We start from the raw sequence: 13,997 nt of genomic DNA, 5'->3' as shown, positions 1-13,997 counted from the left end.
CCCGCCATAATGCTTGGCTACTTTTAGAGATGAGGATCTCACTCTTGGTCAAGCTGGTCTGGAACTCCTGAGCTCAGGGAATCCACCCACCTTGGCCTCCCAAGGTGCTGGGATTATAGGCATGAGCCACTACACCCAGCCTCAGGTCTCTTTCTTTCAACCAAAGACCTTAATAGGCAACTGTATCCTCCACACAAGACAGAGAGAATGGAAGGAAGTAATAAACCAGAGGGCATTATTCCATGGTCTAGAATGTTGTTAAAGTTGGGTAAGGTAGCTGGGAGCCTGGGAAGCCCTTCACTGTGCTTTGTAAGCCCGGCACATTTATGGGTCTATTTTCTTCTTTTATATGCCAGTTGGGTTTTTATATGCCCTAATAACATGTCCAGAGAAAACAGGGACAGAGGACATGGTTCCATGCACAAAGATAAGCAGGGACATTTTGCAACCTGAGGAGCTCGTCACAGCCTCTCTGCTCAGGGGCAGTCAACAGCCTTTTATTACTCTTTTGCTAAATGACAGAGATGGAAGAGGCCAGCAATGGAAGCACAGCAAGAAAATCACGGGAACTCTCTAGTCTGTTTCTTTAATAATGACAATTTTTCTCTCCCATCCCCATCACCACCAATTAGTCCATTTTAGTTAACATAACTACACAACTAGTTTTCCAGTATAATTATTCACAGTGCTCATGTTCACTCTCAAAAGTGTCCCAGGCTGAACGGTAAAGTATGCAGCCACCCTAATTTTGGTCCAAGCCCTCATCTTCTGCCATTTTATGTATTTTATATCTGGGGGAATAGGGGCAACCAACCAACCAACCAACCAATCAATCCATGACAAAATTATAAAATACATTTGGCTTTCAGAGATGACAAAATGTGAGGGAAAAAAATGCATCTTATACTGAAAATGCAAGTGACTGTCACAAGGTCACCAAGCTCTGGGGTGTTAAAGGCAATCCTTACACCCAGGCAGTCTGATTCAGTCCTAGGATATACCTATCATCCTGGCATAATTACTCACAGTACTGAATTAGTGCAAGTCTCACAAATGATCAGTGTTCTTGCATTCCTCCAGGCCTCGTCATGCTATACCAAGAAAAAGTACTCTAAGGTATAAAACTGCCATTGCCACTTCGCTGTCTAAAACCCTTCAATGGCTCATGTCACCCTCAAAAACAAGCTTAACTCCAGCAACAGGCTCAAAAGGATCTACAGAACTCTGCCCCTGCGGACATCCGGATCTCATCTCTCACCTCAAACTCTACAGGGCAGCCCTCCTGAATGTCCTCAGTGCCCTCAAGTCACATCGCTGTAACTAAAGCAGCCCAGAAATGTAAATGGAACAAGGGAGGAAAGAAAAGGACAGGGGTAGAAAAGGGGATACCAGACCCCCAACTCCCAACAAACTTGTAGAAACCTATTTCTTGAACATTGCTGTGTCTCCAATATCAATTCATATACTATACCCAGTTAGAGTAAATGTTAGAAATCTGTGCTTTCTTTTTATTTTTTCATAGACAGGGTCTCATTCTGTTGCCAGGCCATAGCATCAGCCTAGCTCACAGCAACTTCAAACTCTCTGGTTCAAGTGACCCTCCTGCCTGCCTCGGCCTCCTGAGTAGTTGAGGCTACAGATACTCACCACAACACCTGGTTAACTTTTCTATTTTTAGTAAAGACGGGGTCTCACTGTTGCCCAGGCTAGTCTCAAACTGCTGAGCTCAAGCAACTTGCCTGTCTTAGCCTCCCAGAGTGCTAAGATTACAGCAGTGAGCCACCACGCCTGGCCAAAAACCTGTGCTTTCAATAGCTAGTGTTTAAGTGCTATTCTTTTGGAATCATTTCTAGAAAGGGTGAAAGCTGATCACATTCTCAGCACACTGATCAAAGTCTGAATTCAAAATGCCAGGTAACTCCAGCCTTCATTATCACCCCCAAAGCCTACTCTGCCAAGGCAATGAAATTTCACAATTTCTCCAGCATTCCTGAAACCATGAGGACAGTGCTTTGTGCTAGGCAGACAGTGAAGGACAAGTCCTCTTTGGCCTTTGGTACATTTTATAGCTATAGTCTATTCTTTAGGTGTTCTGTTGCCTCAAATCTTTGACACACATGACATCCAGAAGCCATCACTAGTGAGTCAACACTGAGAGGTGCCAACTTTCTGGAATGACAACAACTTGGATGGTGCAACCAAGCTCCCTGTGTGACCCTCCTCACTGTGCTGGGCTTCACCAGACCTTCCTCCCACCGGGGGATCCAGGCCAGCAGGCAGGCCTTCAGCTCACTGAGCCTCAAGTTCCTTAGATGTGATCTGGAGATAATCATTCCTGTCACACATGGTTATTGCAAGGATTAAGTGAAATAAAATAGATGGACACACAAAGCCGGCAACTAACCCTGAGATGGCAGCACGTTATAAAGCTTATTGAATCTGGGCAAGGAAATTTATTCTAGCTCTACAAAGCCTTAAAAAAAAAAAAAAAAGGCAAGTAAATTTTGCTTCAAATCACTTCAAGAGAAATAATAATGGTAAGCCTACCATCTAGGCATAATGCCAATGTCTCAGGAATCCTCTAATCTTCATAACCATCTGATATCTACCCCCTTTTCAAAGAACAGTACATTAAGGCTCAGTCTGGTTCAATAACTCTGCAACCTGTAGGATCCAGAATTTGAATTCATTTCATTTGAATCTGAACCCAGAACTTATGTCCTTAACTCAGTGCTACTCCGTTTTCCAAAACCCATAATCAAAGAAAGGAGTTGGGCAACTGTGCAGAGCTGGTCAGTATATCCATGTCAGCAAGAGTCCAAATGACCACAGTTGCCTGTCACTCAAGAGCAAAGAATAGACACAGCATAATGACTTATGGTAAAATGGTTTTATCATCTAGGGAGGCAGTCACCTGGCACTGCAGAGTTAAGCAAGTGACTATGCAACCTCTCTGCTTCTGACTACTTATGAAATGTGCAGAGAGTGCAATCTCCCCCGCAGTAATGTCGCAATGGTTAAAGAAATAATGTGCAGAGATTCCATGGTACAGAACCCATCACATACTACATGCTCAATGAACAGCCCATTATTATTATGAAAACCCTTTCACTATACTTTCTGCAGATGTTTCCTTCCTTCCTCACTTGCCTAAATTAGCCCCATCATCCCTCAAGTCTTGTTCCTCACTTGCCTCTTCCTTCTCTATGCACCCCACTCACTCATTTAGACTGCAAATGCTGACTGAATACCTAGTGGGGCCAGGTGGAGAAAGAGCAGGGCATAAGGAAACTCTTTGCCCAGTGGAGCTTACATCCTCACATTTGTGGGAAAGAGAGGAAGATACAGTAAACAAACAACACCAGGTAGAGCCAAGTGTTATGAAGCACAATAAACCAGATAAGGGGCGGAGACTAATCCCTGGACAGGGAGGGAGCTAGGAGAAGATGACTAGGGAGAGGTGGCCTGAAGAAATAAACACTGAATAAAAAAGCTGAATGAAGGGAGGAACCAGGCAGAGATGGGGGAATAGTGCTTCATACACAAGGGACAGCAAGCAGCAGAGGTGGGAACAAGCATGGGGTCTTAGAAGACGAAGAACACAGGTCAAGTGCAGCACCCACTATTGCTGTACAGGCCAATTATGAGTCAGGACCAGACTCTAAGTGCCTGAGAGTAGAGACTATGTATCTTCTTTCTTTCGGCTTTCACTCAATCATGTTGATTAAATGCATCTATTTCTTTTTTTTTTTATTTAAGTGCATCTATTTCTTAAGCACTGGCTCTACACAGAAGAACTAAATCAACATGCCCTCTGCCTTTGGGGAACTTAGCACTGGGAATACAGAAAGCATTCAGAAAATACTTGCTCAATAAATGATATTTGCTTGATTTTAAGTTATGGAGTTATATTATTCTCTGGCACATTCTGGGCTTTTTGCAGCTCTATTCCTCCTTCCTTACCTATCTAAAAGAGCAACACATTCCCTCAACCTCTGTTATACTTCATCTGGCCTCCATACCACAGAGCTCCCAGCAACTAACCTCCCCTTGGGCTCGCTCTCCTGTGCCCTGCATGCAAGTCCATTTACCTGGAATGCCTTTTCCATCGTCCCCAGCTCCTTTGCAGGATGAACTAACAGCATTAATTTCCAAATAACATTATTATATTGATTTTATCATTTGATCAAACAGGTATAAATATCTCTAGTTCTTTTCTGTCAAGTAAAAAACAGTTCCAGACAGTGTAGTAAAGAGAGTTGAGGACAAATGATCTGAGGTTACTTATGTTGTTTCTCTTCCTCCCCCAATATGCCATTATTTCAGTGATGTTCTGGGCTTCATGCCTGCAGAACTGGGCCAGGGTACAAGGGCAGCAAAGTTCTCACTGCTGTGGGTCTGTGTACTCAATCACTTACCCCTAAAAGGAATACTTCATTTACACTAAACAAAACCAATTTGGGGACACAAGCTATCACTTAAAAGGTCTTCCCCACCCAGGAGGTCAATAGTTTAGTATCTAAATTATTTGAGATGGATTCCTTTTCTAACAGCAGAAATTGCAGCTGTATTTCATCTAAAAAAAAAGAAGAAAGAAAGAAAGAAAGAAAGAAAGAAAGAAAGAAAGAAAGAAAGAAAGAAAGAAAGGAAAGAAAGAAAGAAAAGAAAGAAAGAAAGAAAAGAAAGAAAGAAAGAAAGAAAAGAAAGAAAAGAAAGAAAAGAAAGAAAAGAAAGAAAAGAAAGAAAGAAAAGAAAGAAAAGAAAGAAAAGAAAGAAAAGAAAGAAAGAAAGAAGCAAGCCAGCCTGGTATTTATTCTCCTAGGCAAGAAGGCAGCTATAGGTAAGTCACAACTTCTAATGCAGCCTCCGCAGCCTCATTTAGCTGATAAGAACTTGCACATAACCTTTAGCCCTTCACTTCCAAAAGCCTGGCATCCATCATTCTCCTCCCACTTCCGGAAAGAGCAGAAAATTAAGCTAGGGCCATTCTTTTTGAAGTGTACGACACCAGGGGCATCGGTTTCAGCAGTTTCCTTTGACAATACACTTTCCTCTCTGAGTTCCTGGACAGAAGTTCTGAGCTTCGTAGAAAACCACACAATGATTCTGAAGTTGGGGGCCTCAGAGGAAGTGCTCCTCTGACAACTAAACAGCTCTTCCAACTGGGAGAGTGGAAATGTCCTAAAAAGCAACAATGGTGTGTGTAGAATTCTACTCCATGCTCTCAGCCAATATTTCCTTTTAGATCCACAGTATGTGTCCACCTCTGTGCCCATCATGGCAGCAGCCTTGGTCTCCAAGCACCACAGCACCCTGCTCACCTGGCTAACTCTCTGGACGCAGCAATATGGGCCCTATCTCCCAGGATATGGGTCTTTGCAAAGATTTCAGACAATGGCTAGGCTTTTACTGGAGTACTAAGTTCACTGAACAACACTCCCTTAAAAGTTTCAAAGCCAGTAGAGCCTAGATTTATAATAGGGAGTATGTATAGCACACTAATTACATTCCTGGGCTTCAGCAGCTAGGACTGGGAATTCAGACCCAGATGCCTTTTACTAACTGTATAACCTGAGGCATGTCACTTAACAGCAGTCTAAGCCTTTAAAAGCTCCTTACCAGACCCTGAAGGTCTAGGCCTCCAAGTGATTTGGCTCCTGTCCACCTCTTGGACCATGTCTACCGCCAGTGTTTCCCTGTCCTGCCTAGACATGCCCAGCTCACTCCCACCACAGGCCCTTTACACATGCCATCTACTCTGCCTATCCATCGTTCCTCAAGTCACACTTGGCTGGCTGCTTTTCATCACTCACATCTCAGCTCACATGTCAAAAAATCACCTTCAAGATCTCATAAATGTAACATTGAGTATGCATGTGCATATAGTATAACTCCATTTATATAAAGGGGGAAAAGGAATAAAACCAATGTATGATATTATTAATATAAGTCAAGGGGGTTACCCTTTGCAGGGTGGAAGAGTGATGGGAAAGAACACCAGAGAGCCTCTGGGTTGCTGTGGAATGATGAGTTTCTGTATCTGGTCACCTCAGTGCATGTTCAGTTTATGATAATTCATCGAGCTGTTCATTAAGAACTGCACATTTTTCAGTAAGCATAGTTCGATTAAGAACCTTAAACCAAAGCAAAAAAAAAACCAAAAAAACCATGTCAAATAGGTTTTCTCTGATCATCCCACCTTCCTGCTAAGATATTCATTCTCTTATTTTATAAACCTGTTTTGTTTTGTTTTCTTTTTGAGATAGTCTCAGTCTGGCACCCTGAGTAGAGTGTTGTGGCGTCATAGCTCATAGCAACCTCAAGCTCTTGGGCTCAAGCAATCGTCTTGCCTCAGTTTTTCTTTTTCTTTTTTAGTAAAGATGGGGTCTCACTCTTGCCCAGGCTAGTCTGGAACTCCTGAGCTCAAGCAATCCACCCACCTGGGCCTCCCACAGTGCAAGGATTATAGACGTGAGCCACCACACCTGGTCACCTGTTTCATTTTCACAATATCTGTCACTGGCTGAAATCATCATTATTGCCTACATATAGTCTCAGCCTATATATAATATCACATGGCCAAGATCTCTACCTGCCTCCTTCACTATTCCCAAACCCCAGGGTCTAGAACGGTCCTGTTAGATGGTATAGGCTGAATAAAAAAATATGTAAAAATAAGAAACAGCTAAAGGATATCCTTTAAGGATATAAATCAAAAGTCAAAAAGTGAAGCTAAGAGCAGAGTTCAAAACAAAACATAAAATAGAAAACTTTCAGTAACATTAAGCATCAGTAATATATGTTAAATGTTAAATTTAACCACACAGAGCAGGTAGATAAAATGTCATTCTATGGGTACCTCTGTGGGACCAAAGTCACTTCTCAAAGCGGAAACTGGGTCTCTTATTGCTATATACCCAACAGTTTTCCACAAGGCCTGGTCTAAAGTAGGTCTGGGCCAAGAGTTGCAACAGATTTCTGAGACATTTGTTGAAGACTCTTTAAGTTTGATGGAAAAAGTGGGCCATGTTCAATTATAATGTCTACCTTGCCTAGGTTGGCAAAGTATCAATTCAGACTCACACGAAGCAGACACCAAGAAGCACCCAAGAATTTGAATAAAAGTTTCTTACAGGGCAGTGCCTGTGGCTCAAAGTAGGCACTGGCCCTATATGCTGGAGGTGACAGGTTTAAACCAAGCCCCGGACAAAAGAAAAAAAAAACTGAAAAAAAAAAAAAAGTTTCTTACAAGTCAGCAACAATACTCACCTATTTTTATTGCCAATTCTAAGATGTTTATAAAAAAGGTATCCATAGGGCTAGTGACATGGATGTTATCTAGTTACTACTGGTATGCAGATTCATTTGCACGTGCCATAATATGTTTTCCGACAGAAACCTGTACTCACCTGGCCAGTATAATGGAAATTTAAAGAAAAAACTTTACTCTGGAATCTGCTCTGCCACAAACTCCCACTGTTACCGTGAATAAGTCATTGAACTTCTTGAGGCCTCAATTTCTCTACCTGTGAAATGAGCTGGTTGGACTCAATACTTGCTAATGTCTATTTCCAGTTCTTGGACACTATGATTCCAATCTTTTAAAACACTATTTTCATCTTCTAAGCCTTGTGTTCACAGCATACTACATCATCCACGAGTATGTAAATCACAGCAACCAAATGGAGTGAGGCCCAACACAGATTTCTACTTTATCTTCCTGCATATGGTGGGTATCTATCCCCAACCTCATTATCTTGAGTGTCCTGTTTAAGCTCCTATTTCTTTATTAGGCAAGACCTCTTTACATACTACAGCTCACACTCTGCATTTTAGGTTTCTCTGTACAATTCTTTTCTTTTCTTGCATTTTCACTGTCCTAGGCCCCATGTTTCTCATCAATTCAAGTCTACACTCCTAGTTAGCCCCTAGTTCTTGTTTACTTGTAGCACTTAAATAATGAATAGGACTAGATCACCTGAAGGTACTCTCCTTACTCTATTAAAACAGTTATTAGTGATCTTTAATTAGACAAACTACCATTCCCTTTGCTAGCTCACCATACTGTTAAGCGCCTACTAAGGGTATTACAGTAATAAGTATTAGCACCTTTTAAATTCACATTAACAATAACAGAGAAATGGGAAGTCAGGAAATGAGGAATAAAACCCTCACAGATGTCTTAATTCATGAAAACTTAGTCTAACTCAAAAATCGATTTATAGCTTTTTTTAAATTTTCTAAAAAAGTATCCTGTGCATATCATGCTTAAAACTTCAGGAGTGATAATTTGCCTTTCATCAATTAAAAATGGGGAAATAGGCTTGGCGCCTATGGCTCAAGTGGCTAAGGCGCCAGCCACATACACCTAAGTTGGCGGGTTCAAATCCAGCCCGGCCCGCCAAACAACAATGACGGCTGCAACCAAAAAATAGCCAGGCGTTGTGGCGGGCGCCTGTGGTCCCAGCTACCAGGGAGGCTGAGGCGGGAGACTCACTTGAGCCCAGGAGTTGGAGGTTGCTGTGAGCTGTGATGCCACAGCACTCTACCCAGGAGGGCAGCTTGAGGCTCTGTCTCAAAAAATAAAAAAAATAAATTGGGGAAATAGGCAAGGTCTACTGTGACTGAACCCCAGATTGTCCTTTCTTTAAAACCAGAGATCACCTATAGGGACTAACAAGTCCAGTTGTTGGGAAGTAAGTCCTAGGCATTACTAACTCTACTGTAACGCTTGCCCTCCGTAAAAAAGTAAAATCTACTAGAGGCCAAGTTCCAATAGCTATTCGGTGTCCACCATTACCCCTCCTCGGTTTTATTCTTCATAAACAAGGAAAGCATGGGCAAAGGCCAACGAAGACCGTGTTTTAGTGACGGGACCGATTTTTCCCTGAAAAATTTGTCTCCTTCAGGAACCTTAAAGTCTGCAAAAACAGTCTGCAGAAAGTTCACTCACTAATACTCCCTGGGATGGGCTGAGTTTCCAGGCATGTTTATCACGTGGCCGAAAATAATGTGTGGAGGGTCAAAGTCGTTTCAAAGGCAGAACTAGCAAAACTGCCAGGAAAACTTCGGGAGCCTAAGACCGGACGGAGAAACTTTCCTTAAACTTGCATTCGGTGCCTGGTACAGGGCCAGACGCCTGCGGCGTGAACTAGGGGACCGACGGCAGCGACTCCCGGAGCTGGGTCGTTCACACTCTGGGGCGCCTAGGCTGCCGTCCCCCACCCCACAGCCCTGGGCCCCACACCCGGGCGGGGGGTCCCTCTTGAGCCCCGGCGCAGCACCGCGCGTCACCCCGGCTGTCGGGTGCAGAGCGGCGGCGCACGGGGACCAGGAGGGAAGCTGGAGGGCGGACGGAGCCCGGACCGCGCTCACCTGGGACCGGGCGGCCAGGAACGCGGGCCTGAGAGCCACGTCTCGCAGAAGCCTCCTGGCCTGTGCTGCTACGGGGGACGCCATCTTAACCAGGAAACCCAGCGCCGCGAGACGGAGCGAGCCGACTGGGGGCAGAGGAGGAGGAGTGGGAGGAGGAGAACGAGGAGGAGGAGAAAGAGGCGGGCCCGGACCTCCCCTGCACCCGGACCGCCGACCCCGGGACGCGTGTGCTTCCTGACCGCGAGGCCTTCGGAGCCGTGCCTCGCACTGGCTTCACGTTTCGCGGCGGCCTGGGGGGTTGTCCAGTGCTGTGCCCGGGTTAGGAGTGTGAGCAGAAACTCGCCCGCAGCCCCGCGCTCTTGGGGCTAACCTGTCCCGCAGGACTGACAGCAGAGAGGATAATCTATTCCACGTTGTAGCAGTGCTGGAAGAGCAGGCTCACAGAGCTGACGCCACGCGACAGAGACCACGGGGCTGACCTTGGGGAAGTGGTGTTGGAGCTGAAACTGGAAGGAATAAGGCAACAGGAAGGGGGCCACTTCAGTCCAGGGGGTCAGGAGGGTCTGGTGAGCTTAGGGTGACCAGACGTCCCGCTTTTGGCGGGACAGTTCCGCTTTTGAACAATTTGGCCCGCGGCCCCCGGCGTTAAAGTCCTGATTTTTGGAAAGTATGCACAAATGGGCGGGAGAACAAGAAGGGAATATACAGTTTTTCGGCTGCCATGTGGCTATTTCGCCAGAATATGAGTTTTGTATTATTTTTGTTAATTTTATAATGTTAAATTGTAATAATAACAAATAATTGCTGAGAAGTGATTATGGAGAACTGCTTATCAAAGTTTGCATTGTTGTCAGGCCCTGCCTTGCCCCCTCCCCTGCCCTGCTCCCACACCCCCACACCCCCACCCCCGCCATGTTGTCCCGCCTTACCGATGTTAAAATCTGGTCACCCTAGGTGAGCTCCATAAAACCTCTATCCCTTAGTGAGTTGGGGGCGGGGGGTGTTTTACCCTTAACCTCAGATCAATACAAAACTGTTGACAGATTTTCAGCCCAGTAATCACAATAAGAGCAGATATTTATTTGGACCTTACGTGATTCTAAGCACTGTACATGTAATACAAAAACAGTAATAATAAACATACTTGGTGTGTGCTAAACTCTGACAAATACAAAGTCATTTAACCTTCAGAGCAACCTTTTCTTTTTCAAGAGAAATCGTTTATTGATAACACAAAATAATGGTCGATTCACAAGCTTCATTCTCATCTGCAATTTTATCTGGTAGCAACCTTTTACGTAGGCACAAGTATAAAAATAACCATTTTACAGAAGAGGAAAGTGAGGCACAAAGAGATTAAGTAACTTGCCAAACATCACAGATCTGGTAATGAGTAAAGATGAGATTAAAATTTTTCTATCCCCAACCCCAACGAAAACTGTTTTAGACTTTTATTTAACTTTATTCATTCCTGAGTATATGATCATGAAGAAAAGGTACAACTATAACATAAGTAGACAGCTATTACTACTGGTATCCTTCCTTTCCTCTTTTTTTTTAATTTTTAATTTTAATATAATTTCATATTTACAGAAAAGTTGCAGTATTACCCCAAAATCTCTAAATGTCCTTTATGCAGATTCACCAATTATTTACATGTTGGCCCATTTTCCATTCTTAACAGATACAGATACATTGCTTTATAGCCCATTTTTAGTCAACATTTTCCCCATGAGATTTAGCATCCCTTACAAAATGTTGATTGTCTGCATCACCTTTCTACATTTGTTAGTCTGTATTCTGCTCTGAAAGAGCTTCACCTTCTCATTTACTCCCCATTTTTTTTATTCTTATTTTTTTACTTTCTTTTCCCCAGAGATAGGTTACTTACTCTATCACCCAGGCTGCAGTGCACTCAGTGCTGTAATCATAGTTTATTGCAGCCTTGAACTGGACTCAAGCAATCTTAAAGTCAGCCTTCTAAGTAGCTGGGACTAGGGGCAAACACCACCACTCGCCTAACCAATTTCTTTAGTCTTTTATTCACTTATATCAGTTAGAACTCATGGCTTCTTTCATGATTCAAAGGTCGTGTAACTGGCCCAGGTCATGCAGCTTGGGATCAGATTTCCCAAAGCTAGCCACTCTTTTCAACCCCCTCCTCTTGGCAGGAGTGGATTTGAGTTTCCACCTTGTTCATCATTACCCCTACTGGGTCTGCCATCTAGCCAGGTTGGAGCAGAGACTCTTGTTAATATTTGAGAGTGAATATGTAACATTGGTGAGAGCTTTGAACATGTTGCCAGAAGTAGGAAAACCACGTATAGAATTAATCAAAAACTGTTTATTCAGACATTAGTATGTTCAGGGAGTTGGCTGCTATCACATCCCTTCCAAAAGAGACTAGAAAGAGTTTGAGAGGAGTGTTTGTTTTATAGAGATAAAGGAGAGACCCCTAAGAAGGTCTTTGATTGATGAGTGTTTGGAGGGGATAGGATTTTTCTATTAAGATGGGATTTTTGGAAATGGAGCTGGGAAAAGCTTTCCATTTGTTGTTCAAGTACATTTGACAATCTTTGGTTGGTTCATTATCGACTAGTGGTAACTGGAAGCTTTCCAGCATGGATGGTGTCATATGAGTTTTACTGTCTCATGTGGTCCTCAGGTTAGGTGCCCAAGTCTTTTCATGAGCAATTCTTCAATGTCTTACCCACATTTGCTCATTCCACCTTCCCTAAAGCAAGAATGTGGGGGAGAAGAAGCAGAAGGAAGGGAAAAATAACCATTTATATGGTGTTTCCAGTGCCCGGAGTAGAGGAAGTACTCAATAAACACATAGTGGAATGAGTTGTACTTGCTGAATTCCTCCTAAAACGTCTCCCTATTTCCTACCCTTTCCCCCCCCACCCCCACCCAATAGGAAGCTCTTTGAGGATAGGGAACCTGGACTCTACCAGAATTCTGCACTGTGCTTTCCTGGGACAAGAACTAAGTTTTCAGTCAAACTGGATTAGATTCTAATCCCACATCTATCCCATCATAAGCCTGTGACCCATGGAAATACCTACTTCATTGGGTGCTAAGAAGTGGACAATGATCAGTAAAGATTTCTCACATAGTGGGGAGTTAATAAATGTTTCATATCAAATGTGAAACACCAGAGCCAACCTGAGATATGGGTTAGAAGGTCCCTAACACTTTGTAACTTATCTTAATAGCAGTGGAAAATTATGGAGATGTAAATGCAAGATAAGAACATTAAAAGAATCTAAGTGGTTACTTCCTAAAAGAAGATGGAGGTAGTGGCCAAGAAACCATTATATTTTGTTTCAGAGCTTCAAAAATTCAGACTCCTGGACTCTACCCTAAACCTTTGGATCAGAATCATTTAAGATGGGATCTGGATCTTGGTTTGAGAACTAAAAAATCAGACAAACCTAATCATAGTGGTGAACTCTCTCAAAAACTTAACTGGTAAATCCAAAGATAAGGACAAGTTACTCTGCTATCTTCCATTGGATTCCTAAATGTAACACAAAAAGCTGACAAATCATAAATGGAGGTGATGACTATATTCTGCTTTTAAAGAGCCTTGACAGGAGGAAGTTAGGTCCTACTCGGACTTCCCTCTGAAGTTCACGTCCATGCAGCTGCCGGGCCCTACGACTGCCACGGCATGGCCAGGAGGTACATTAGCATCGTGAAGCAGGCCGGCCTGGAGAGGATGCGCCCGGTGCCTACAGCGCAGACTACGGCGCCTACGAGGAGTACCGCAGCCTCAGAGACGGCTGTTATAGCTTCGCCACCGAGGTGCTGGGGAGAGACCTCAGCTACTGTCTGTCGGGGATGTAAGATCACAGGTACTGGGACCGCGAGTTCTCGGTGCCCAGCACCACGGGGCACTGCAAGCACGAGGGGGCTGCCATACAAAGCCACAAAGAATGACATTTACAACTTCTTCTCCCGGCTCAACCTCGTGCGAGTGCACACAGAGATTAGTCGGGATGGACGGGTGATCCGCAAGGCAGACGTGGAGTTTGCCACCCACGAGGAGGCCGTGGCCGTCATGTCCAAAGACAGGGCCAACATGCAGCACAGATACATCGAGCTCTTCTTGAATTCGGCCACCGGGGCCAACAACAAAGGAGCGTACGGCAGCCAGATGGTGCTGGGCCTGCGGGTGTCAGAGGTGCAGGCTGCAGACCACACAGAGCAGCCTGGGCAGGTACAAGGACTAGCTTCCGGCGAACTCCGAGCGCTTTCAGTCAAACCTCCACAGGTGGCCAACAGGCGAGGAAGAGCAGATGTAGGAAAACTGTGGGACCCATGTTGCACCGTGAGTTGTGAAATCCAGATTTAAAAATTACTTCTTCAGTGTTTTCTCATGCAGACTTTTCTATCGTGTGATACTGAGTAAACTAAAACTATTTTCAGCTTTTCTCAATTAGCTTTCCGGTAGTATACTTCAGAGTGATGTTTTCTGTGTTTTAGTATAAGGACAGACATTTTGCCACCCCATTGCAGTGAACACATGGGGAGATGTGCTTTTTTGGAAACTCCCTGATGCAAAAAGAAATATTTCTGGTTCATTCTAGTTTATCTTTTCACTTAAAATCTTTGTG

General features: G+C 43.9%; 1 protein-coding gene and 1 pseudogene across 2 annotated transcripts in view; one reads left to right on the top strand and one right to left on the bottom strand.

Moving 5' to 3' along the window:
- The window catches only part of SUCLG2 (succinate-CoA ligase GDP-forming beta subunit), a 342,595-nt gene extending 333,108 nt beyond the window's left edge, over nucleotides 1-9,487 (bottom strand). For both annotated transcript variants that reach the window (XM_003785512.3, XM_023510685.1), the window contains exon 1: nucleotides 9,376-9,487. In XM_003785512.3, coding sequence (XP_003785560.2) covers nucleotides 9,376-9,459 — 84 coding nt within the window. In that variant the 5' untranslated portion in view covers nucleotides 9,460-9,487. The remainder of the gene's footprint in view (nucleotides 1-9,375) is intronic.
- Nucleotides 9,488-12,668: 3,181 nt separating this feature from the next.
- Nucleotides 12,669-13,735, top strand: LOC100958990 (annotated as a pseudogene).
- Nucleotides 13,736-13,997: the final 262 nt, after the last annotated feature.

The sequence above is a fragment of the Otolemur garnettii genome, unplaced genomic scaffold, assembly GCF_000181295.1.
Source record: "Otolemur garnettii isolate 467f Iridium unplaced genomic scaffold, OtoGar3 scaffold00015, whole genome shotgun sequence".
Lineage (NCBI taxonomy): Eukaryota > Metazoa > Chordata > Mammalia > Primates > Galagidae > Otolemur > Otolemur garnettii.
Note: the sequence above shows the minus strand (reverse complement) of the source record. Positions and strands in the feature narration are given on the sequence as shown.